At 39.9% G+C, this 24,668-nt stretch overlaps 1 protein-coding gene across 14 annotated transcripts in view; it reads left to right on the top strand.

Annotated features, from left to right (window-relative positions):
- The window catches only part of MACF1 (microtubule actin crosslinking factor 1), a 330,452-nt gene that overhangs the window by 180,932 nt on the left and 124,852 nt on the right, over positions 1 to 24,668 (top strand). For all 14 annotated transcript variants that reach the window (XM_049617441.1, XM_049617439.1, XM_049617440.1 and 11 more), the window contains exons 19-34: positions 976 to 1,071; positions 2,809 to 2,934; positions 5,461 to 5,613; positions 6,908 to 7,062; positions 8,440 to 8,566; positions 9,104 to 9,287; positions 9,708 to 9,877; positions 13,866 to 14,044; positions 14,693 to 14,831; positions 15,355 to 15,548; positions 16,612 to 16,774; positions 17,657 to 17,740; positions 20,329 to 20,436; positions 20,630 to 20,728; positions 22,564 to 22,716; positions 23,022 to 23,110. In XM_049617441.1, the coding sequence (XP_049473398.1) occupies positions 976 to 1,071; positions 2,809 to 2,934; positions 5,461 to 5,613; positions 6,908 to 7,062; positions 8,440 to 8,566; positions 9,104 to 9,287; positions 9,708 to 9,877; positions 13,866 to 14,044; positions 14,693 to 14,831; positions 15,355 to 15,548; positions 16,612 to 16,774; positions 17,657 to 17,740; positions 20,329 to 20,436; positions 20,630 to 20,728; positions 22,564 to 22,716; positions 23,022 to 23,110 (2,219 nt within the window). The remainder of the gene's footprint in view (positions 1 to 975; positions 1,072 to 2,808; positions 2,935 to 5,460; positions 5,614 to 6,907; positions 7,063 to 8,439; positions 8,567 to 9,103; positions 9,288 to 9,707; positions 9,878 to 13,865; positions 14,045 to 14,692; positions 14,832 to 15,354; positions 15,549 to 16,611; positions 16,775 to 17,656; positions 17,741 to 20,328; positions 20,437 to 20,629; positions 20,729 to 22,563; positions 22,717 to 23,021; positions 23,111 to 24,668) is intronic.

Raw genomic sequence — 24,668 nt, 5'->3', positions numbered from 1 at the left:
GAACCTTTTATTTTATTTTATTTTATTTTATTTTATTTTATTTTATTTTATTTTATTTTTTAAATTTTTTTTAATGTTTATTTATTTTTGAGGCAGAGAGAGACAGAACATGAACAGGGGAGGGTCAGAGAGAGAGAGGGAGACACAGAATCCGAAACAGGCTCCAGGCTCCGAGCTGTCAGCACAGAGCCCGATGTGGGGCTTGAACTCACAAACCGCGAGATCACGACCTGAGCCGAAGTCGGACGCTTAACCGACTGAGCCACCCAGGCGCCCCTGAACCATATATTTTAAATAGGCATGCAGGCAGATCCTGTCTCTTGTTGGTGTGGTGCCTTTGCCCAGAGAAGAGAGAGAGAGTGGGGGAATCTGGGAGGGATTTATTCATGCGCAGGTTTTGCTGATCACTTACAGGTGACCCTTGAACAACATGGGTTTGAACTGCGTAGCCCTCTTATATGCGGATTTGTTTTCTAAATACTGTAGGATACTGTAAATGTATTTTCTTTTCCTTATGATTTTTTTAGTAACATTTTCTATGCTGTAGCTTACTTCATTGTAAGCATATAGTATATATACAGTATATGTATGTGTAACATACAAAATATGTGTTTGTTGACTATTCACGTTATCAGTAAGGCCTCCAGTCAACAGTAAGCTATTAGCACTTAAGTTTCTGGGGAGTCAAAAGTCATGTGTGGATTTCCGACTGCACAGGGGTTTGGTGCCCCATTCCCTCCGTTGTTCAAGGGTCAGCTATAGCTGCAATTGAGTGTGGAAGAGGCCTTTTCTATGTAACCCATGTTGGATGAAAGACAAGCCTGTTTCTCATGGGAAGCACTCCGCAGATGCCTGTCAAGCATCTCCATGTATCTTCTGTTGGCCTGTCATTAGCAGAGTTGGACTTGGAAGAGAGTATTGCACATGTATGTTGCTAAACCCCTGCCCTTCTGTGCGTGTGCTTGGCTCTTGCAGGCTTACAGCGCTGCCGTCCAGTCCCAATTGCAGTGGATGAAGCAGCTATGCTTGTGTGTTGAGCAGCATGTAAAAGAGAATACTGCTTATTTTCAGGTATGTGAACTTCGTGTTTGTGTCTGTGTGCGTGTGTGTGTGTGTGTGTGTGTGCGTGCACACGTGCGCACACATGAGCATCAGAGAAGATGAGGAGAATACCCTTTTCCATTCAGGCAAGCAATTGTATGTACCTGTGTGTCCACACAAGCCTGCACATGGAAAAGGTAGGGTGAAAAACACATCTATATCAGTTAAACCACCACTTTACTGTGTAAACCATCACTCCCAAAGCACAGCTGCTTAAAACTGTAATCCTTTAGTTAGTTCTTGACTCTGTGGTTTGGTGATTTGGGCTAGGCTCAGTTGAGATGAGAAAAGATGATATTCTTATTTTATGTATTTATTTATTTATTTTTAAATTTACATCCAAGTTAGTTAGCATGTAATGCAACAATGATTTCAGGAGTAGATTCCTTAATGCCCCTTCCCCATTTAGCCCATCCCGCCTCCCACAACCCATCCAGCAACCCTCTGTTTGTTCTCCATATTTAAGAGCCTCTTCTATTTTGTCCCCCTCCCTGTTTTTGTATTATTTTTGCTTCCCTTCCCTTATGTTCATCTGTTTTGTCTCTTAAAGACCTCATATGAGTGAAGTCATATGATATTTGTTTTTCTCTAATTTTGCTTAGTGTAATACCCTCTAGTTCCATCCATGTAGTTGCAAATGGCAAGATTTCATTCTTTGTGATTGCCGAGTAACACTCTTGTATGTGTGTGTGTGTGTGTGTGTGTGTGTGTGTGTGTACACACCACATCCTCTTTATCCATTCATCCATTGATGGACATTTGGGCTCTTTCCATACTTTGTCTATTGTTGGTAGTGATGCTATAAACATTGGGGTGCATGTGCTCCTTCAAAACAGCATACCTGTAACCCTTGGATAAATACCTAGTAGTGCAATTGCTGGGTCGTAGGGTAGTTCTATTTTTAATTTTTTGAGAAGAAAAGATGATTTTCTCATCTTGCTTAGCCTGTGGATGGCTGCAGGCAACTGGCAGGCAGGCTAGGGGCTCGTTGGTTGCAAATGGCATCACTTCCACGTCTGATAGTTGGTGGGAGTGATGGGGTACAAGGCCATGACATCTGTTAGGCTAGCCTAGGCTTCTTCACGTTTGTCCCACAAACAACCAGAGAGAGTGGTGCGCCCCAGTACACAAGCCCTTTTTTCTGCTGTCACATTTATTATGTCATTGGCCAAAGCAAGTCATGTACCTGGGCTGGCTTCAAGGGAAGAAGTAAACCCTCCCTCTTGATGGGTGAAGCTGTAAAATCCCAGGACCATTTTTCTTCAGTCTATCACAAGGTCAAGAACATACTCCTTATTTTCAGATGAGGATGGGAGGAGGAAATAAGCCGTTGCCTCTGTTTGTGTTTGCCCTAAATTAAATAATCTCGCTAATCATTTTGTAATCTTATCAGTGAATTGGAACATTTGATCACTCAACCTCTAGGCTTTTCATGACACGCTTACCTCACAGCCAAGTGTCCTCACTAGCAGTGTTTCTGAGAAGGCGAAGCTGACTGACTTTTCTCTAGGGTTAAATAGGCTTTGTGGTTGTCATCACTAATATTTTCCCAGATGTGGTGTTTTAAGCCCTCAGTTTCCACTCGTGTGGATTTTGTAATGAAGTGTCATCAATCCAGGAGAGTAATTACAGTGAGATTGCTTTTTCTTGGTTAACATCTGTGTGTCGTGATGTGTTGAGCCCGAGATCCCATTCATATCCTCACAGTTCTTCAGTGATGCACGGGACCTGGAGTCATTCTTGAGGAACCTCCAAGACTCCATCAAAAGAAAATATTCCTGTGACCACAATACCAGCTTATCTCGTCTCGAGGACCTGCTCCAGGACTCCATGGTGGGTGTTGCCTCAGAGGGATGATTACTCCTGAGAAACAGAGTAAACCATATCAGCTGCTGCTGTTTATATCCTTGAAAGCTGTAGGGTAATGGGTCAGTGTTGTAAAATGTGGCTCACATTCAAATAAAGTTTAATCCCAGTTTGTTCTTTTTCTTTTTTTTCTTTTCTGTCCTTAAAGAAGTTGCTGATAAGATTCCTTTGGGTATGCTATTGAAGTAAAGGCCTAGTCCTCTTCCCCTGAGCCACTTAGTGCCCACTATGCTTATCTTTGCATTGTTCCTATTTTAATTCAAAAGTTGGGACCAAAGATGAGGTATAAAGCATGAAAAATAGTGTTGAAGGGGATTAGGTGACTGACATCAAATTCTTTTTTCACTCTCTCATGCAAAGAGAATTAAAACAAAACCAAACCAATGAACTAGACCTGAGCCAAATTTTTCCTCTGTGGTAATTTTGTTTTGCCAAAATGAGGTATTAGAATATTGATTTTAATTAAGGATGACGTTAAAATCTTATGTAGATATAATGCAATATTTGTCTAATTTATGTAGCAGTATTAACTTTGAGAAAATGTTTTTGCATCCGGTATTTACTCCAAATCAGTTTTATATTCATTTTCTCCAATGAATTATTCTTTCAGAAATGCTGATAATAAAATCAGAGCAGGAGTGTTTACGTGTATTGAATGCATATTACACAGAGTTGGCAGGACAAGGCCCCAGCTATGTCCCAAATTAAGATAGAAGAGTATGTAATAGGGAAATTATTTTTTCTATATGAGAAGCCAGAGGATTCCCACATTTCAGTAGAAAATTATAAATAAGAGAACCAGAGAACCCAAAACATTTTTGTAGGTGAAAGTTGGGTATTTGTGAACATTAGTTGATTATTTATTGATTTATTTTTACACTTTCAGGTATTATTAACCTATGAATGGGTTCACATTCAGTGTTTTACCCGGGCCAACAATCTGTTAATTTAATGAACTTGGAATGAAGGATAAAAGCCTGACTTTTTAGATGTTGTCTCTAGAATGTCTCTCTTGGAGGTACTTCAAGTTTGAAGGAGGAATATAATAATCCTTGGCTATTATCTCCTCCCTTCCACAGAGTACCTTCCTGTCTTAGGGTAACTTCTCTGCAATTGTTGTCATATCTTCTCTTCTCGAGGGTCGCTGCTCTGTTCCCTCCTCTCCAGGTCAGGGGCATCGGGTTGGCGGCGTCATCTGGGCATGAAGTCACCTGGGTCTGCTCCTCAGCTTTTCCTCAGCTTGTCCGTCAGGTTCGGGAGCATCTGTCATGGCTTCTGGTTCTTTTCAGAACTTTTACCACGCTGAGCACTTGGTCTCTGGAGCTTGAGATGTTTGGCTGTGGGTTAGACAGAAATTGACATCTTTGTTGCAAGGAAACGGAAATGGGTAGACCAGCTGTCAAGTACGGAACAGTGTGGCTGTCTCCCTGATATATTCCATTCCTCTTTCTTAACTAATAAGTTAAAGTTGTATTTCTTCCAATCATGCTCCCGGGGACAGGCACAGGTAGTTTATTTAAGCATTTCTTTTTCTTTACTTGCATATTCTTAATTCTTTAATGGCATTTCTTAACATTATTAACTCTTTACTCTCATCACATCTACTTCCATCCTAAGAAAGTCCTCTTCTAAGGACTTTATATACCTCAAAATGGGCTTGACACATCCTGGTAATACATGAAAGTTATCTTTTACTCTCTAACACAATTGGTAGTACATTGCTACCAATTTTGTGGACAGGAAGTTCATTAGTTTTTAAGATAATTGGGTTTGCAGAGACTTGAGAGTTTCAATTTTGCATGATACTTCTTTCAAACCATTCAAATTTACATGAGCATGGCACAGCAAGACCCTAAAAGGTAAACCCTGAATCATTTGTCGTGTCTCCACCAACAGCATTGCTTTATAAACTGTTGGTGGAAGAGCTAAGATCTTTCTCCAGAAAGTTTGACTCAATTTAAGAAAGTGAAATATTAGTAGTAGAGCTTGGGAGGTATGATTATTTAAAAATTCTTTAAAGAGCACAATTCTAGCTTCTCCTAAGCAGAAGGCAAGAACTGGCTTCTGCCAGTAAGAAAGCGAATAATAATAATAGCGACAGCAATGTTGTTATTATTGTTTTTAAATTTCCATGCTTTCTGAACCTTATTTGGGGAAATCCCTTGTTAGCTGTGTGTAGCTGTATTTGGCAGCTGGCAGTTCTTTTTTTTGTTTGTTTTTGTGTTTTCATTACTTTTGCATGTGGCTTCATGATTCATTGAAAAGGGCACAGGGAGAAAGCTGAACAATTTGAGTATAAAAGCACTTGGTAGAAGACAAATATCCTCTCCTTTTTTCTTTATCTTTGTGTTTCTAAGATGGCTCCACCAAGGATCCCTACTTAACTGAGAAATGACATTCTCTGAGGGAGTGGAGCACTCAGTTTTCTTTATTGGCTCAGTCACCCTGAGTAGCAGCATTAATGTCTTTTTTGTGTTTCTTCTCACTTTGTAGGATGAAAAGGAGCAGCTTATACAGTCCAAGAGTTCCGTTGCCAGTCTTGTTGGGAGATCAAAAACCATTGTTCAGCTAAAGCCACGCAGTCCTGACCACGTGCTAAAGAGTACCATTTCTGTGAAGGCCATCTGTGACTATCGGCAGATAGAGGTGAGGAGGTGGAAAGGGTACCTCTGGCTCCAGAAGGAAGGGAGGGAGAAGCAAAACCTTCAGTTTAGGGGTGTGATAGAGAAAGGTCTAATGTTACAGATTTTTGATTTTTTCATTAGAACTTAAACATTCTTTTAAAAAAGGAAAAAAAAAAAAAAAGCCCAAACTCTACAATCTTGACCTGCTCCCTGCCTCTGTGATTGGTATCATCATCCACCTGATTTCCTAAGTGATGTCAGAAATGATACTTTGTAGCCCCTGAGCCATATCTTTGGCTTTTCCTCTCTTATACCCCACAACTAGTAGCCATACCAAATCAATACCAACTTGCAAATAAATATCCCTTAGATTAGATGTACTTCTTTCTGTCCCTGCAGCTACTACCCTGATTTAGACCATAATTTCTTTCACTTGAATAATGGCATTAGCCTCCCCAATCAATGCATTCTCTATTCTTCTACCAGAATGATCTTAAAAAAAAAGAACAATTCCCTAGTTCTATTTAGATGGCCTAAATTCCTTACTGTGGCTTCAAGGTCCTGAATAATCCTTCTTTACCTTTCTAGGCAAGACTGGGTCATGTCCCTTCCATGCATTTCCTGGTAAATTGCATTTGACATACAGTATTATAACTCTTACCCCCACCAGAATATGAGGAATATCAGCCATGTTTGTTTACTATCTTACCATTCTTACATCCAGTGGCCCAGCAAAATTCCAGGCACATAATAGGCTCAGTAAATATTTGTAATGCGTAAGAATGAACTTCTCTGGCACTTTTCTGTGTCTCAGTATTTCTGTCTATAAAATAGGGATGAGGATGTTGGTTCCTTGTCTCCCAAGAGAAAGAATTGATGATTCCTAAATGCTTAAGCCTTTTCAAGGGATTTGAGTGGGATGACAAGAAGGGAGGAAGAGGGAAGTATCATCACAAAAGCAAAGTTGTGATTATTCATGTCCCTTTAACCTTTGCCCTAATGGCTGTAGATGCAGAGAGATTGTTTCTGGAGGTCTTAAGACAGTCTCCTTAGAACTTTCATATACTAGGTTACTTGACCTGTAATAAACATTTAACAAACACTTGCTTCCTTGATTTCTTTGATGTCTCAACCTTTCCTGTGTTGTATATTTATATAAAGTTATCTTTTCATCAAAATCAGGAACCCTCACTAAGGGATGTCAGATCTCCAAAATGATTTTTTTCTTAAGGATTTCATAGCTTTGGGATCAGGCACCACATCATACAGGTTGTCGGTTTATCCATTAGCAATAACTTACAAGTTTGTCTCTTCAGATCACCATTTGCAAGAATGATGAATGTGTGTTGGAAGATAATTCGCAGAGGACCAAATGGAAAGTGATCAGCCCCACAGGGAATGAGGCGATGGTGCCATCGGTCTGTTTCCTTATCCCCTCACCCAATAAGGATGCCATTGAGATGGCCAGCAGGTAACTTGGTTCAGGGGCCACTCTGGACTGCCACATGTGCTGCTTGGCTTGAGTGAATTGATGGAGGGATGAATCTGCATTTGCAATCTTAAACAGAGCAGCCAGGTTTTAAAGTTTCTTTTGGGAAAGACCTACTATTAAGATAGCAAGTCTTGCGCTTGCAGCTACATGGTAGGTTTTCAGTAAATGCTTATGTTCAATTCAGTGATCATTCTTGATCATAAACAGTTAACTCTCAGAAGATTGATTTTTGTAGTGACAGTTAATTTTCTTCTTTATATTTTATTAAAGTAACATACATATTTTTTTAAGTTCATTCATTTATTTTGAGAAAGAGACAGAGAGAACCAGGGAGGGGCAGAGAGGGAGGGAGAGAGAATCCCAAGCAGGCTCCATGCCATCAGCACAGAGCCTGATGGTGGGGCTCAGACTCACAAACTGTGAGATCATGACCTGAGCCAAAACCAAGAGTCAGACGTTCAACTAACTGAGCCACCCAGGCGCCCCTACATACATATTTTTAAAAACTGAATTACACCATGAAGCTTGTAATAAAAACCAGCTATTCCCTCCCCCACCCCAGAATTCTAATTTCCTAAGCCCGCTATTTTCAATCCTTTATTTTGACGTCACTGAAATTTTAATGGGTTTTTTGGAGAGGGAGCAGATAAACTAAATGGGTTTAAAGTCTCCTATTTAAGTGAAGTCCTGGCTTCTACTTTTCTATCCTATTCTTATATGTCACATTTCTTAATTTGAAATTCAAGGTAATGTGTGTGTTGAATATGTCTGTGTATACGAGAGTTTAGAGTCTGTAAGTCTTCCAGAAGTTGAGATTGAATCAGGCACAGGATGCTTTAGAAAAAAACTTCTCCGGTCCTTCACACTGCAGTTCTTTTTTTGTTTTTTGTTTTTAATATGCCAGATAACTTTTTAAGTTGTTCTTAACTTTTAAACATTTTAGCAGTTTTGTGAATATATAGACCACAGTAATGTATTTTTAAGCATTGATATGGATTGTCGTTTTTCAACAATTCCAAATGGGGTTATTTTATCTCTACTTTTCTATATTACTTACCTTCACGGGTGTACCCTCTCTCTGACTTCTCGTGATCATTATATATACAGGTAACATTTATAAGACTGCTAAACGTGCTGACATCATATTCATAATACCGTTGTAAGTCCAAATTGTTTGACTATGTCAATTAATTTGATTCTAAAGATTGCTGTGTTGTTAGTATTTGATTACTTGCCTTTCTCTGCTCAGCATATAAATCCAGTTCTGCTAAAGCAATCACATTTTCCCCCTGAAAGGTCTCTAATGTGGAGCTCAGGTTTTAGAATAGCCACAGCCAGCTTCTCTATTGTTTCTAGGGTCGAACAGTCTTACCAGAAAGTGATGGCCCTTTGGCATCAGCTACATGTTAACACCAAAAGCCTTATTTCCTGGAATTATCTGCGGAAGGACCTTGACCTTGTAAAGACCTGGAACCTGGAAAAGGTAATTGTGAAAAGCCTTCCCTCAGGCTCACATCCTATTGGCAAGCTTTTTTCAGAAGGAACTTTTTTTCATTACTGTAAGACTTCTGCCCACCCAAAGGGAGTAAAGTGGAGTCAGGGATGTTTCAGAATTAGGGGGTCCTAGGAACGAGAAACAGCAGCCTGAATGGTTAAGGAAATTACTGATGAAAACAAACAAGATCTCCTGTTTTCTTGGCCAACTAAAGGCTTCTTCTCACTCTGCAGCTCTTGTATAAATGTATGTTGTACAGGAATAATGGTGAATTAACCATTAGTCAGGGTTGTGTACAGTAGGGCACAGTGGGTGCTTCTGGGGTGCTAGTAATATTGTTTCTTGATCTGAATTCCAATGACATGGACAAGTTCTTTTTGTGAAAAAACAAATGTTTGCAGTTACGGTATGTGCAGCTGATTTGTCTATATATTAAACATCAATAAAAAGGAAAAAGGGAGAAGGTATTATGTTCCCATTCTGTTGAAATTTCTTTTATTTCCTTCTCTCTGTGTCTCTCTTTAGCTTCGAGCCTCAGCACCAGGGGAGTGCCACCAGGTTATGAAGAACCTCCAGGCCCACTATGAAGACTTTCTGCAGGATAGCCGTGACTCTCTGCTCTTCTCAGTGGCTGATCGTTTGCGCTTGGAAGAGGAGGTGGAGGCTTGTAAAACCCACTTCCAGCACCTGATGAAGTCCATAGAGAATGGTGTGTGCCTTGGCAAGAGGGAGAGGAATGGTGGAATGAGAGCCCTGAAGGGTGTTGCTGGACCCTTCATATAGACTAGAAAGTACCACCTTTTTACCATTTGAGTTGCTAAAAACTTGAGATAGGGAAAAACTTATAGAGATGAATTCTGAAAATTAGATCATGGAAGAAGAGGCCTTATTTGTCATTGCTTATCAGCCTGTCACATTTTCTTGTGGAGACAACATGTTTAGATCCTTAACGATGAGTGTATAATGCAGGGAATTTAGGATCAGGCAGAAGCTTCCCCCATGTAAGGCCTTACTTTCATTTGTGGAATATCAGGCCTCTTGCCCTCTGTCTGAGGGTGAATCTATTAGTCTCAGGTTTGTTGATTTCTGTTGTGGTGGTTAATGGTATTCTGTACTTGTGCATTCACAGAGGACAAAGAAGAAACTGTGGCCAAGACGTACATTTCAGAGCTGAAGAATATCCGACTACGCCTGGAGGAGTGTGAACAGCGGCTGATCAAACGAATTCAGTCTCCAGCCAGTTCTAGGACTGACAAAGATGCCCGGCAGGATAGTGCATTAAGGATCGCGGAGCAAGAGGTAAGCATCGAGCAAGGTGGGTGCTGCCTGCAGTGCACATGCTTTCAGAGTGAATGGGCGTCAAGACAATATGGAGCCTAAGACATAAAACAATAGACTCATGGCATTCCTTCTCAAGAGTCCTTCCCTGCAGCCTATAAATGCCTTTTACCTGTGGCAAAGCATGATTTCAACTCCCAGTGTGTCGCTGAATATTGATTAGTTTTCTACACACTTGGGAAGGCAAACTGACTGGCAAATTGTTCTAAGCACTACATTTGGGCTACATATTTTAAGACTGCGTAGTAGAGATGTTACTGTCTGCTCAAAGTTTTGGAAAACTTTGGAAGTTAAGTGATATAGTACTTAACTATAATGCGTTTCCTGAAAAAGTAAAATGCCATCAAAATGTAGGGCAGTGTTTCTGAAGTAAAAGCAGCAAATATTAATTGTTTTGCTATGTGCTCATAGGTATGTAAAGACAGTAAGCCAAAGTCCTTGCTTTGGGCTTATAGCATAGTTTAAAGAAGAATAAAAGGTTGAAGTCACAATTAGAAACTTGAGTATAAGAGATGTCATAAGATAGTACCTAGGATATTTACAGATTTCTAAGCAAACATTGCTATAGGAAGTTTGAGTATTATTAGACCATTTCTACTTGGGATGGTATGAGAGCTCTTTAAAGAGTATAGGGGGTGCCTGGGTGGCTCAGTCTTGCATCAGACTTCAGCTCAGGTCATGATCTCACCATTCGTGGGTTCGAGCGCTGCATCGGACTCTGTGCCAACAGCTCAGAGCCTGGAGCCTGCTTCAGATTCTGTGTCTCCCTCTCTCTCTGCCCCTACCGTGCTTGTGCTCTGTCTCTGTCTCAAAACTAAATAAGCATTTAAAAAATTAATTAAAAAAAAAAAAAAAAGAATATTAGATTTGACCTGGGAGCCTGAAGGAATGGAAAGGACTGGCTGAATTAGGAGTGATTTTTCTTACCCTTCTCAATTATTCCAAAGCGTAAAGAAGAGGATGAGTGGGCAGTGTAATTTTCAGTGGCCAAGAAGGATCTAATATGCCTGAACGAAGCATATCATATAAACCTGTAATTTTCATATTGAAACTTACTAGTTTTCTGTAGTCACCTGAAATCTGTTTGTCCCAGCAAAATAGAACATTCTAAGAAATGTTAATATTCAGCTCTTCTAAAGGATCTTCCTTTTTTTTTCATTAACTTTTTATTTTGAAGTAGTTTCATTATACAGAAATTTTCTTTTCTCATATAGCCTTCACCTGGATTCCCCAAATGTTGACATTTTTCTGTATTTGCTTTGTCATTTTTTTTTACATATGTATACATCATAATAATCTTTTTTGGAGTGCCTGGATGACTCAGTCAGTTGAGCATCTGACTTTAGCTCAGGTCATGATCTCACGGTTCGTGAATTCAAGCTCCGCGTTGGGTTCTGTGCTGACAGCTCAAATCCTGGAGCCTGCTTCAGATTCTGTGTCTCCCTCTCTATCTGCTGCTTCCCCATTTGCGCTGTCTGTCTGTCTCTCTCAAAAATAAACGTTAAAAATTTTTTTTTAAATAATCTTTTTCTTCTTTTTAGAGTGAGTTCTGTACAAGATACATTTTTACCCCTAAATACTTTAGTGTGCATTTTCAAAAATCAAGGGGAGTCCCTTATGTAACCACAGGACAATGATTAAAATCAGGAAATGAACATTGATATAATGCTGTTATCTAAGACTTTATTAAAATTTCATCAGTTGACTTAATAATGCCTTTTTTGGGTATTCTCCACCCCCTCCAAATTTTTAGTATAGGACTCAATCCAGTACCTATCACACATTGTGTTTAGTTGCTGTGTCTCTTTAAATTTCCTTAAACTGAAATAATTTCTCAACTTTTTATCATCTTTCATGACCCTAACATTTTTTAAAATGTTTATTTTCAAGTGTGCCTGCATGCACGTGCAGGTGGGGGAGGGGCAGAGAGAGAGGGACACAGAGTATCCAAAGTGGACTCTGCACTGACAGCAGAGATCCCCATGAGGGGCTTAAGTTCATGGAATGTGAGATCATGACCTCATCCAATGTCAGATGCTTAGCCAACTGAGCAAACCCAGGCGCCCCAACCCCACCCCTAACGTTTTGAAGAGTGCAGGTCATTTATTTTGTAGGCTATTCTTTTCTTTGTGTTTATCTGAGGTTTCTTCATGATTAGATATAGGTTACACATTTTTGGCAGGAATACCACAGAAATGATTGTGTGTCCTCAGCACATGATACCAGGAAGCATGTGATGTTGATTTGTCCCATTACTGGTGATAACTTGTATTGCTTGTTGCTCTTTTCCCCTTTGTAATTACTACGCATGTTGTGGGGGGATATTTGGAGACCATGTAAATATCTTGTTTTACATCACACTTTCACCAACTAGTTTTTTAGCAACTAGTGTTGATTCTTGACTGAATTAATTATTAGTATGACTATTGCCAAAAGGTGATTATCTAATTCTGTTGTTCCTTTTACATTTTAAAATTTCTATTCTATGCCCTCCTCTCTTCCTTTTTTAAAAGTTATTTATTGGGGTGCCTGGGTGGCTCAGTCGGTTGGGCGTACAACTTCGGCTCAGGTCATGATCTTGCGTTTGTGAGTTTGAGCCCCACGTTGGGCTCTGTGCTGACAGTTCAGAGCCTGGAGCCTGCTTTGGATTCTGTGTCTCCCTCTCTCTCTGCCCCTCCCTCACTCATGGTCGGTCTCTCTCTCTCTCTCTCTCTCTCAAAAATAAATAAACATTAAAAAATTTTTTTAAATAAAGTTATTTATTTATTTGAGAGAGAGAGCAAGTGGGAGAGGGGCAGAAAGAGAGGGAGAGAGAGAATCCTAAGCAGGCTCCCTGCTGTCAGTGTAGAGCCTGATGTGAGGCTCATTCTCAAAAACTGTGGGATCATGACCTGAGCCAAAACCAAGGATTGAACGCTTAACTGACTAAGCATCCCACGTGTCCCCTTTCTTCATTCTTTATGTCAGTATGGACTTATGGATTCTTATGTTAATGGTTTGTAAGTTGTTACTGTCTTTATTTTGATGTGAGAATTTCTCAAGGGGCTATTGAGAGCCCCTTCAAGCTGGTATCTATGTCATTTTAACATGTCCCACTATTCTTTGAGTGCTTTCTTATTTTTTAACAAAATGAGATATTTCAGGTTCATCTTGCCTTTGCCAGCCCTAACCCTGGAATCAGCCATTTCTCCAAGGAGTCCTGCTTCCTTTAGGTAGAGAATGCTATTTAGAAACCAAGATCTACATATAAGCATGCTCATTATTATTGGGGTGTCATTGTTTCTAGGCCTGCTCAGCAGATAGAGCTAGAAAAACACATACTTACAAATGCATAATGCACACACACATACAGGCACACCCCAATGTTACACACATGCATACTTATATGTATACACATATATGTGTATAGATGTGTGTATCATTATATTCACATAAATGTATCACAAAAGTAGACCAATATATTTATCTATCAATTTTTCTCTCTCACACACACACAGACATAACTGTGAATTCATATGTATCTGTCTCCATTTGGTTCCAAACCAACACCACAGGTCTCATTCTAACTTTTCTCGTTTCCATATTTGTAACTTCCTTCCCTAAGACTGAGAAACCTACTTTATGTTATTGCTCAGTTCTAGCATGTAGAGATGAGTAGGTTTAGAATTGCTGAGTCAATGCTACTAGAAAAATTCCACAAACCTACTAACGGGAGTTCAGTGTTTATTTATGGTTCCTTTTGTCTTTAGCCTGCACATATGTCTATAGTCCAAATACTGTGTTCAGGAAATACTTGTGTGTGTTCTTCCCATTCTCCCCCTTCAGTGCTGTTTCACAGTTTATTCAACTAGTCTCCCATATATGGGCATTTAGCTTATTTGCAGTATTTTGCTATTACTTCTTTGTTCAATTCTGTCTCCATCTTTGTTGTGTGTCCTATTCCTGACAGCGTACCCAAGAGGACTTACAGCAACTGAGGTCAGACTTGGATACTGTTTCCACGAAATGCAACAGCTTTCTCCATCAGTCTCCATCTGGTTCGAGTGTCCCAACTCTGCGCTCAGAACTCAATCTGCTGGTGGAGAAAATGGACCATGTGTATGGTCTCTCCACGGTCTATCTGAATAAGTGAGTAGGCTGCAGGTTTGGATCCAGAGGGCAATGGTTTCATTGGAATGAGAAGGGGAAGTGCCTGGAGTGTTTCACAAACAATCCAGAGAGGTTGCAGATCTTGAAGAGCATGTACCCATGAAGAGAGACCTTGGCTTTCGCTCCAAGTAACTGGAGTGGGTTCCTTGGGGTGCAGCAAACAAATGTCAGTGATACAGAAAGAGAGATGGATTTGCATTGTTAGGAGTATTTCTCTTTGATTAGATAGCTCTGAAAAAAAGAAGGGACACTACACAATGAAAATTTAAAATTTTCAGTTAAGCTAAATACAGTCTTTGAAGATTTTCCCTCTATCCATCCATGACCTTGAGGAGTCACAGATCTTAGACTCTTCACAGTGTTGAGTGGGTTTCTGGCCTTATGTCATTTCTCCCATGAGTCCACCACATGTGTGTGTGTCCCAGTGTCACCTAGAACTTTATTTTGAACTGGCTGAAATTGGCAGCACATATATCATGCTTTCTTATTTTTATAAAACCCTGTCATCATCTAGTAATGGTAAAACTGATTTTAGCAGTACATCTTGTGAACCTCTCTATAGTGCTCCAAGTCTGTGGCCAAGCTCTTAAAATGTGTGTGTTAACGAAGGTGAACTTCCCCTCACAGGCTAAAGACAATCGATGTTATAGTGCGTAGCATCCAGGATGCTGAACTCTTGGTCAAAGGTTATGAAATCAAGCTGAGTCAAGAAGAAGCAGTACCAGCAGATCTCTCTGCTCTGGAGTCTCATCGGTCTACGTTACGGGTTGGTTGCTCTGAGTTTCGTAGGAGCTTGACTTAACATATCCATTGCTTTGGGTTAGCAGAGAAATGCAATTTTGGACAGCATGACAGTGATTTAAATTTGCATTTAAACTGGGCAGGATAGCATATTTAATATATTTTAATGTGGATCCAAAGAAGTTGGGACTGAGAAATATATCTAGCTGGAAAGGGAAATAAATGACTGCCTTTCTGTTTTATTTTCTGTGATTTCCGTAAAATCACAGCTAAATCAGATACAATCAGTAGTTACACTTCGAAATTAGATAGCCAAGTTTCAAACACTAATTCTTTGCACATCTCTGTAATGTACTGCCTGCCCTTCGCCTCCCTGTGTGCATGAGGACTGTGGAGGCATTTCTAGCGCAAACATTATAGAGTTTGGCTTGTGAATCCCAGATACAACGCGGAGCCAGTTATAGGCTATGTTCTTGTTTGCTACCTTAGTCTGAGTCCTTTTTGGCATAGAATATATTTAACCTGTTGCTGTACTTGTCCTTTTATAGCACTGGCTTAGTGACGTGAAGGACAAGAATTCAGTGTTTACAGTCCTGGATGAGGAAATTGCCAAGGCCAAGGCAGTGGCAGAACAACTGAGTCGTCTGACTCCAGAGCGAAGCCTGGATTTGGAGCGCTGTCAGGAGAAAGGCTCCCAGCTGCGGGAACGTTGGCACCGGGTCATTGTCCAGCTCGAGACCCGGTGAGTGGTGGCCTCACCCTTTTCTCCTATTAGGATTCAGGGACTAGGTTTTAAACAGAAAGCTGTACATTCTTATTTAAAGGCAGGATGTGATAGAGGAGGGTGCAGATTAAATGAATTCTGGACAAGATGAATGACAGAAAATTGGGACCATCAACCCCAAAGCAGACCTGAGGCTGCATTTGGTGAAGCAGTGATGGTCCTGTTAGCGATGCTTCTCCTGTACCAGTTTTTATCTAGTTAAGCCATGATGACAGTGATGTTTTGGGATATAAACTGGAAGGGTGATAATCTTTTCTCAAGGCTAGATCTTGAGTTCTGGTTCTTGTTTTATTAGTTTTGAATCCAACTATGAGCCATTTTTCATAGTGGAGCTTTGCAGAATTTCTTGCTTCCACTTTCATTTGCTAATCCAGTGGTTTTTATTTCTTTTACTTGAAGTCCTGCTTCTGATGTCTGATTTGAATAGGAAAGACAAAATTACCTTACTGAGGCTAGGCTGGATAGGCAAATACAGAGAGGGAGGAGTTACAGTAACTCAAAAGTTTGGATTGATACTCTGTAATTGAATTACTATCCCAAGTCTGGTTGGACTCACAAAAGTGATATAAGAAACTGTTCCTGAAATTAACTGAAAGTTAGTATTTTCACCCATCTTTCCCCAAGAAATTACAGTGATTCCTAAATCATAACTGTGGTACTCCAATGGGTACTCTGTCATCAGGAGGCAGAAGTGTACAGCCAGCACTATCTTATTGGCAATCCTGGTGATCCTTGGCAGCCTAGGTAAAAAAAATTGACAAGGATCATCATGGGATGCCAGGCTCCAAAGCAGTGTCCAGGGCTAGCATGCAAAACTGGTTTCTACTTACTTTCACCCCACAGGGCACTGTTTACGTGCATAGGTCTCCGTTGGCATTGTACTACTGTTTCCCCAAAATAGACGAATCCTCTGTGATCAAGCCCAACTGGAAGAATGGGATAAGGAGGGAATTTCCCCATTTACTTTATTGTGTTTGTACCAAGGTGTCTAATGGCAGTTTCTTTCCCTATGCTCCTCCAGCCAATCTGAGCTAGAAAGTATTCAGGAAGTTCTGGGAGATTACAGAGCCTGCCATGGAACTCTCATCAAATGGATTGAGGAAACCACTGCCCAGCAGGAAATGATGAAGCCAGGCCAGGCAGAGGATAGCAGAGTGCTGTCGGAGCAGCTTAGCCAGCAAACGGTGAGTGTAGCAGTAGCATGGTGAAAGTTGTGTGCGGGGGCGGGGGGTGGGGAGGAGTTAGTTCATCATGGAAGGAGGTGAAAAGCTAGCAATTAAGCTTCCCCCAAATAGCAAGGTATTCTGAGACTCCTCTTCTGAAAATAGTTCAAGCAAGATGGTCTCAAGATGATACTGGTTTTGCACTCAGGCCAGACAGACTTGTAAGGTCCCTTTGAAACCTGAGTTTCAGAGACTATATATTGAAACCATAGGTGGACAGATTAAAATTATCTTGACTCATTTTGTTTCTTGATACTGCATTTGATTTTACTAGGATTAGAACATGCGGCATGGAAAACCAGGAAAGATGTAACTGGACAAAAATTATTCAAAGTGGTTTTTACTTGTTAGTGTTTTGTTGTTTATCTTGTTTAACATCACAGTTTAGAGTATGAAGTCTGGTGTTAAATTGCTTGGATTCCAGTCCTGGCTCACTCACTCACTATAAGACCTTGACCAAATTACTTAACTTCTCAGCATTCTACTTCCTCATCAATAAAATGGACATAGTCCATTATTTGTTTAACCTATCTCACTCATAAAGTTATTGTTGTTAAGGTTAAATGAAGGGATACATGTAAAATTTGCAGAGCAGGGTTTTTGAAGTGTGGAGTCCAGACTAGAAGCATCAGCATTACTGAGAGCATGTTAGAAATGCAAGTTCTCAGACTTACCCAGACCTACTGAATCAGAAGCTCTGGAGGTGGCCTGGCAAGACAGTGATTGCCTCACAGGTGATTCTGATGTCGCTAAGATTTGAAATCTGCCTTAGAACATAATAAATGATCAGCTGTTTTGATGACAATGCGGACAATGGTAATGTTGTGATACTTTGGTTTCCAGGATCTGTTTGCAGAAATCGAGAAGAATCAGACAAAGCTGGACCAGTGTCAAAAATTTTCCCAGCAATACTCCACTATTGTAAAGGTAATTCTACCATATCCCCAAAGGCATATAAATGATCTCTAGCAGAGAAAGATCTCCCTTGTCACTGTCACGTTTGCTTTTGGACAAGTAAGCGCTTCTGCGGGGGGGGGCTGGCCCAATTCTCCAGTTAATACACATGTGTACTTTTCATGGCCCTACATTTGAGGATGCTCAGAGTAGTACCAGACATCAGCTCTGATTCAAGGAATCACACTTTGGATGATCCACAGGTTTTTTTAAACTTGCCATGTCAGAAACAGAATGTTTTGGATTTCCTCTCACATGTACTTCTCAGGTCTCGCCTATTTCAGGAGTGTCCCATTTTCCCACTTGCTGAAGCAAAAAACCCAAGAGTTACCCTTAAATCTTCTCTTTACCTTAAACTTTATGTTCTGTCTGTGAACAGCTTGGCTTCATCTTCCAATATGTCCTCGATCTATCTCTTGTTACCCACCCACCTGTCCCCATTTCCCTGTTTCACATCTGAGTGAGGAATCTTCCTTAGACTCTTCTAATCCTCTGAGCTGATCTCTTGCTCAGCCTGCCCCATAGGCTATTTTCCCACGTAGTAGCTAGACCCACCTTTTTAGAGCATACTGCATGTCACCGAATCTCAGACATTGTCAGTTATAAGCCACACCATTATCTTATACACTACCAAAAAAGAAGAAATTCTGCTAATTTTGCAAATACCATTGATTGTAAGACACATTCTAATTTTAGAGATACTAAAATGTCGGGGAGATGTGCACCTTACAATAGCTCAAGTATGGTAAATTGAATCACGTCACTCACCTGCTTAAAACTGTCTAGTGACTTCATATCATACTCATAATAAAAATTTAAAGCCGTGCATAGTTTATGAGGCCATGCATGATCTGGTCCCCCTTCCCTATTTCTCTGATAACGTCTCTAAATAAAAATGACCTGAGATTATTATATATTTATTTGTTTATTGTGTTCCTTCCCACTAGAATGTAAGTTCCAAGGAAGCAAGGTTTTTTCTAACGTGTTCTCCACTATGCATATAGCACTCAGAACAATGATAGGTAATAGTAGTTGCTCAACAAATATTCTATGAATGAACCCATTTCTTTAGTTAATAACTAAAGACTTGGTATCACAAAGAATTGAGTTTAAATCCTAGCTTCACCATTTTCTAGGCTTAAAACTTTATGCAAGTACTTAGCCTCTCTGGGTGCCTGTTGCTAAATCTACAAAATGGAATCAGTACCTCACTGAATGGTTATAAAGATTACCTGGGATAGTGTATACATAGGACATTGCCTCAAACTTAAGATACATTCAGTAAATGGTAGCACCTGCTTTTATTATTGTTACCATTTTATTACTAATATTGTACTATTATAGTAGTAGTAATAGTAATATATATATATTTTTTTTACTGCTGCTCTAGGCTGCTTAAGGAACTCATTCCGTGTTTTTTTCCTGCCTAGAGTTTTCTAAGTAGGCAACAAAAAGCAGGGCATTCCAGTCCCAGGGAACTGCATAGTCAAAGGCACAGAGGAATGGAAATATAATGATTATAGGAGGAAATAGCAAATATTCTGACATAGCTAGATGGTGTGTGGTACATAAGAAGCAGTGACCGTGGAAAATGAGAAGGGAAAGTTGAGGCCAGCCTATGAAAGGCCTTGTTCAGTTCTCTTGGCTTTACTTTCTATTCTTGTTCCTCAAAATGGGGTGTTAGAATCAGGAGCATCAGTATCATTGGGGAGCTTGTCAGAAATGCAGAATCTTTAACCTGCCAAATCAGGATCTCAGTTTCAACAAGATCCCCAAGATGATTTATGTGCATGTTGCTATTTGAGAAGCTCTGCTCTAGATCATTAAAAGCTTTCAAACAGAGGAATGAAGTGATCATCATTGTGTTTTAGAAAAGCTATTCTGGTGGCAGGATAGAAAAGAAACTGAGAAGAGAGTAAAGGCAGGAGAGTAATAAGAGGCTCCCTGGCACCCATCCCTATGTGATAGGAAGGGGTCCTGGATGAGGACAGCACTCTCAGGATGGCAGAGGCGATATCAGCATAGCACAGCAACATGAGAAGAGCATCGGTTTAGGATCTCTCTGTTGCTCACCCACTGAGTAATCAGGGAGACACACTTCCTGTCTCTAGGCCTCAGGTTCCCAATGTATGAGAGGATGAGGAAGGTCAGTCAGCAAACTATGACCCACAGGCTAAATTGAGCCTGCACACTGTCTCTCCGTGGCCCATGAGAAATGGCAAGAAACACCCCAAAAACCAAAGAAGAAGAATACTTCATGACACATGAAAATTCTATGAACTTCAGCTTTCAAGTGTCCATCCATGATGGTTTATAACACCATCACACCCCTTCATTTACTGATTGTCTCCAGCTGTCCTCCCTTACAGTGGCAGAGTTGAGCAGCTAGGACAGAGCGTATGGCCTGATAGTTTCCACCTGGCCCTTTAAGCAAAAAGTTTGCTAATCACTGGTTTAAATGATCACCAAAGTGCCTTCCAGCAATGAAATACTGTGATTCTGTTGCATGAGTTATGTTGCATGAGTATGTGTAAATGTGGTGAAATGTCTTCCTCTCCCAGGACTATGAACTGCAACTGATGACATACAAGGCATTTGTGGAATCACAGCAGAAATCCCCTGGCAAGCGCCGTCGCATGCTTTCCTCCTCAGATGCCATCACGCAAGAGGTGAAAGGGTGGGGAAAGGACATACCACTGTCTTCCCTTAAGGAAAGATTTGTTTGTTGGGGCCCTGACAGTTTGATTTAGGGTTCACCTTTCTGTTGAGCACGTGATTTCATGAAAACTTCCTCTCATTTTCAACTATTTAAATATACTTTTCCGGCAGATAATTTATCTAAATTGTTTTTCTGAACCATAGTTCATGGACTTGAGGACTCGCTACACAGCTCTGGTGACCTTAACAACTCAGCATGTAAAATACATCAGTGATGCGCTCCGGCGACTAGAGGAGGAGGAGGTGAGGATGGTTGGGTCCTAAATCATTTTGAAAATAGAATTAAAAATCCTGTGTTTCCTCTTGCAAAATTTAAAGTGCACACACAGCCAATTTTCATTATCCACAGTAGTCGTGTTTTGTGAAGTTACTACGCACACCACAATAGGGAATACTGCACTCTTACACTTAGGGGAAATACAGGGTTAGGTTCCTGTGAGCCTCTGGTCACACATTTTTGTCAGTGAATAATACATAACCTTATTTTATGTGTGTTTTTGTTTAAAAATACCTTATTTAATATATTTTGTTGATTCAGGCCAAGAGCACTGTACCTCACACCTAAATGAAGTTTATTTAACATACATTTTCTCTGTAAGGCATTCACAGCCTTCTTTTGCCTAAGAACATGAGATAGCACTTCAGCACTGTTGCTTGCGTCCATTTATTTTATTTTATTTATTTTTAAAATAAATCAATTATTTTTTTAAGTTTATTTATTTTGAGAAAGCGTGAGCATGAGTGGGGGAGGGGCAGAGAGCGAGGGGAGAGACAGAATCCCAAGCAGGCTCTGTGCCATCAGTGCAGAGCCTGATGCAGGGCTTGATCTCACAAACTGCAAGATCATGACCTGAGCCGAAATCAAGAGTGGGACGCTTAACCAACTGAGTCACCTAGGTGCCCTGCTTGGGTCCATTTTAAATGGTGAAATCACCAACAAAAATTGTAAAAAAACATGATACTAAATAGACTGTGAAAACAACACTGGTTTATAGTATAAGAGCTGGAACGAGAAGGTACAGTGTCACCCTCAGCTGGGAACATTGGGCATATCTGGAAAAGACTACGAAATTGCTATAAGTATTGACTTTGGAGTTACAAATAAATTCTAGTGAGTAGAACAAATTCACAAATATGGAATTTGAATAATGAGGATTGACTGTATAATGTCCAACTCTCCCACTTCCAAGTGTCTTCATTATAGATATATTGTGAATATGAAGAAAGGAGATATGAACAAAGATCCTTAATAAAGCATAATTTGTTAATGGGAAATAATTGGAAACATACAAATTCCATACAATGGGATGCTATGAAACTGTTAAAATTATGAAAGAGATTTATTATATATTGTGTTCTTAAAATAAGCTAGAGAAAAGAAAATGTTAAGAATATCATGATAAAGAGAAAATACATTTATGTAAGAACTGTATTTATAAAATAAAATGCGTGTATAAGTGGACCCACCCAGTGACTGTGTTGTTCAAGGGCCAGGTGGACACCAAAATTCTGGGGAATGAGATTAAAGGGATATATGTTATGCACTTCAGATTATGTGAATTTGTTGTAATGAGTATATAATCTTATAAAAATCTACGTCTTTGCAAAATAAGTTTCTGTATGTTACTCACTTTTATAAAAGAAACGCTTTGGAAATACTAACTCATACCAATTTTTGCCTATGCGAATTAGCAAAAAACTTCCTTTATGTCATAACTATCTCACTTAATCTCTGTAGACTTCATTCTCTTTACCTGTAAATCTAAGAATCATGAAAAAAAGATGCTATATTTAAAGGATATTTAAATATCAGTAAATAATTATTGAATACGTTATGTTAAAAAAATTGTTCTTTTTTAGAAAGGTGCTAACCTAGATATGTTGAATTTGGCTACTAGTATCACACAGTTAAGCACCTATGAACAATGTTCTAGGCTGGGTAAATTATATTTATCTTGGGGTTATTTTAGCTTCCTACTGATTTAGGTAACTTTTGTGTCTCTATTTTAGGAAATCAGAAGTCAGGCCAGTTTAATAAGACATTGACCAAGATACTGATTTTCTAATTCCTGTTCTAGAAAGTTGTAGAAGAGGAAAAGCAGGAGCATGTGGAGAAGGTTAAAGAACTTTTGGGCTGGGTGTCTACCCTAGCAAGGAACACACAAAGCAAAGCTACCTCATCCCAGACCAAAGAATCAACGGACATTGAAAAAGCTATTTTAGAACAGCAGGTGAGTAGAAGAGCCATCTGTCTCTTAATAATATGTAAGAATGCGTTAGATGGAATAAAACAAATCACATATGGGCCATCACAGGAATGATATTCTCAATAAATGTTAACTGCCTAACTTAAAGAAATTTAAGAAGTCATCCTATTTATACTTTACCTTCTTAATCAACTTTATATAGCTTATTGGTAATAAAAATCTGACCTAAGCTAGGTTTTTCCCTAGGATTTTTAAAGAGTTATTTCAAATAATTTTGATTCTTTGATCTATTGGGTTCTGAGGCTATACTCTTTGTTTCTACCACCTAGGTTCTGGCAGAGGAACTGACAACCAAGAGGGAACAAGTCTCTGAGGCCATTAAAACCTCACAGATCTTCTTGGCCAAGCATGGTCATAAGTGAGTATTAAATGAGAAATGTTGGCACATGTAGGGGACTGAATCTACTTGGCTAAAACTCAAGGTCACAGGGAGACTGGAGAATTTAGGGCTGCAAGAGCCAGATTATGAAGAGCCTCATTGTTCACACTGAAGAGTTTGCATTTTACCTTGTTGACTATGGGGAGGAGTCTCTTCTATATGATTAGATTTTGTTGATGAAGATTTCTAGAACAGTTTTACAGAGAATACATTCACAAAGTGGAGGCCCGAGACCAGTAAAGAGGCTGTTGTGATAATATAGGCGAGAAATGTTGAGGGTGGAGAAGGGCAAGAATTCAAAAGTTATTAAGGATGATGAACTTACAGCATTTGGTGACGAATGAAGATTGTCAGATATAACTTCTAGGTTTCTGGCTTAGGTCTCTGAATGTATGGTAATGACACTAACCAAGATAGGGAATACACGAGAAGGTGTGGATTGAGGGAGAAGGCAGCTTTATTCTTAGACATTATGAACCTGAAGAGCCCACAGGACATAAGAGTGGAAATACTTAGAATGTATTAGAAGGTACCTCATATGTTAATTTATGCCTTACATAGTTCCACTAAAGTTGTCCAATGGGGAGGTGTGTATGTAAATTTAGAATTAATGAGAGAAGTCTAAAGTGATGCAGATCTGAGTCATCAGCATAGTAGAAACCATGAATGGATTAGTTTACAAGGGTTCAAGGGCGTCTTGGTACTTGTCAGCCTGTAAAGGAAGCCTTATAGAAATAGAGGGAATATTATGAGTGATACTTTAGAACCTATGAGAGAATAGTGTTCCAAAAAGGAGAAAGTGGTCAGAGGTCAAGAAAGACTGAGACTGAGATGTTTCTCTTGAATTTGGCAAGTTGGAAGTTTTTGATGACTGATGAAAAGTTGAGGCATGATGTCAGATTCAGTATGACGGGGAGTACATGAGGTGAGGAAGTTAGTGATAGCAAAATTAGACTACTCTTTCAAGAAGCTTAGCCATAGGAAAGGGCAGGAATAATACAGTAAATAATTAGAGTAGAATATACAATCAAGAAAGACCTCTTCTTAAAAGATCAGAGGAACTTAGCTATGTTTATGGACTGAGTCTCAAGGACCAAAAGGGAGAAAGAGATTGAATAATAACAGGAGAGGGGTCCCAGAGTTATAGGAGAGGACACAATTTATCAGTGGGTAGAAAGTACAACCCTAGACCAGAGTCAAGACAGCTTTTCCTATGAGGGTTGAGGAAAAGGAGATTAGGAAAGGTGTGGATGGAGGTAAATATGTAAGGAGTGAAGCCAGAAGGTGAGTGAATTCGTGCCCAGTGGTCTGCAATTTCTTTTGAAATAGACTGAAAGGTTGTTTGCTGTGAAGATAGCTCCCTCACAGGGCAAAGGAATTGGGATTGACTGGGGCCTCCAAGAAGGTTGTCAGGAAGCTCTCAGGTTCACTAGAGGCTGGAAACCAGTAGGATCTCCTCCATAGGGTCTCCTCCCTCCCCCCACCCCGAGACACACACACACACACACACACACACACACACACACACACACACACA

The sequence above is a fragment of the Panthera uncia genome, assembly GCF_023721935.1.
Source record: "Panthera uncia isolate 11264 chromosome C1 unlocalized genomic scaffold, Puncia_PCG_1.0 HiC_scaffold_4, whole genome shotgun sequence".
Lineage (NCBI taxonomy): Eukaryota > Metazoa > Chordata > Mammalia > Carnivora > Felidae > Panthera > Panthera uncia.
The sequence above is the reverse complement of the archived record's forward strand: the minus strand, read 5'-3'. Positions and strand labels throughout refer to the sequence as shown.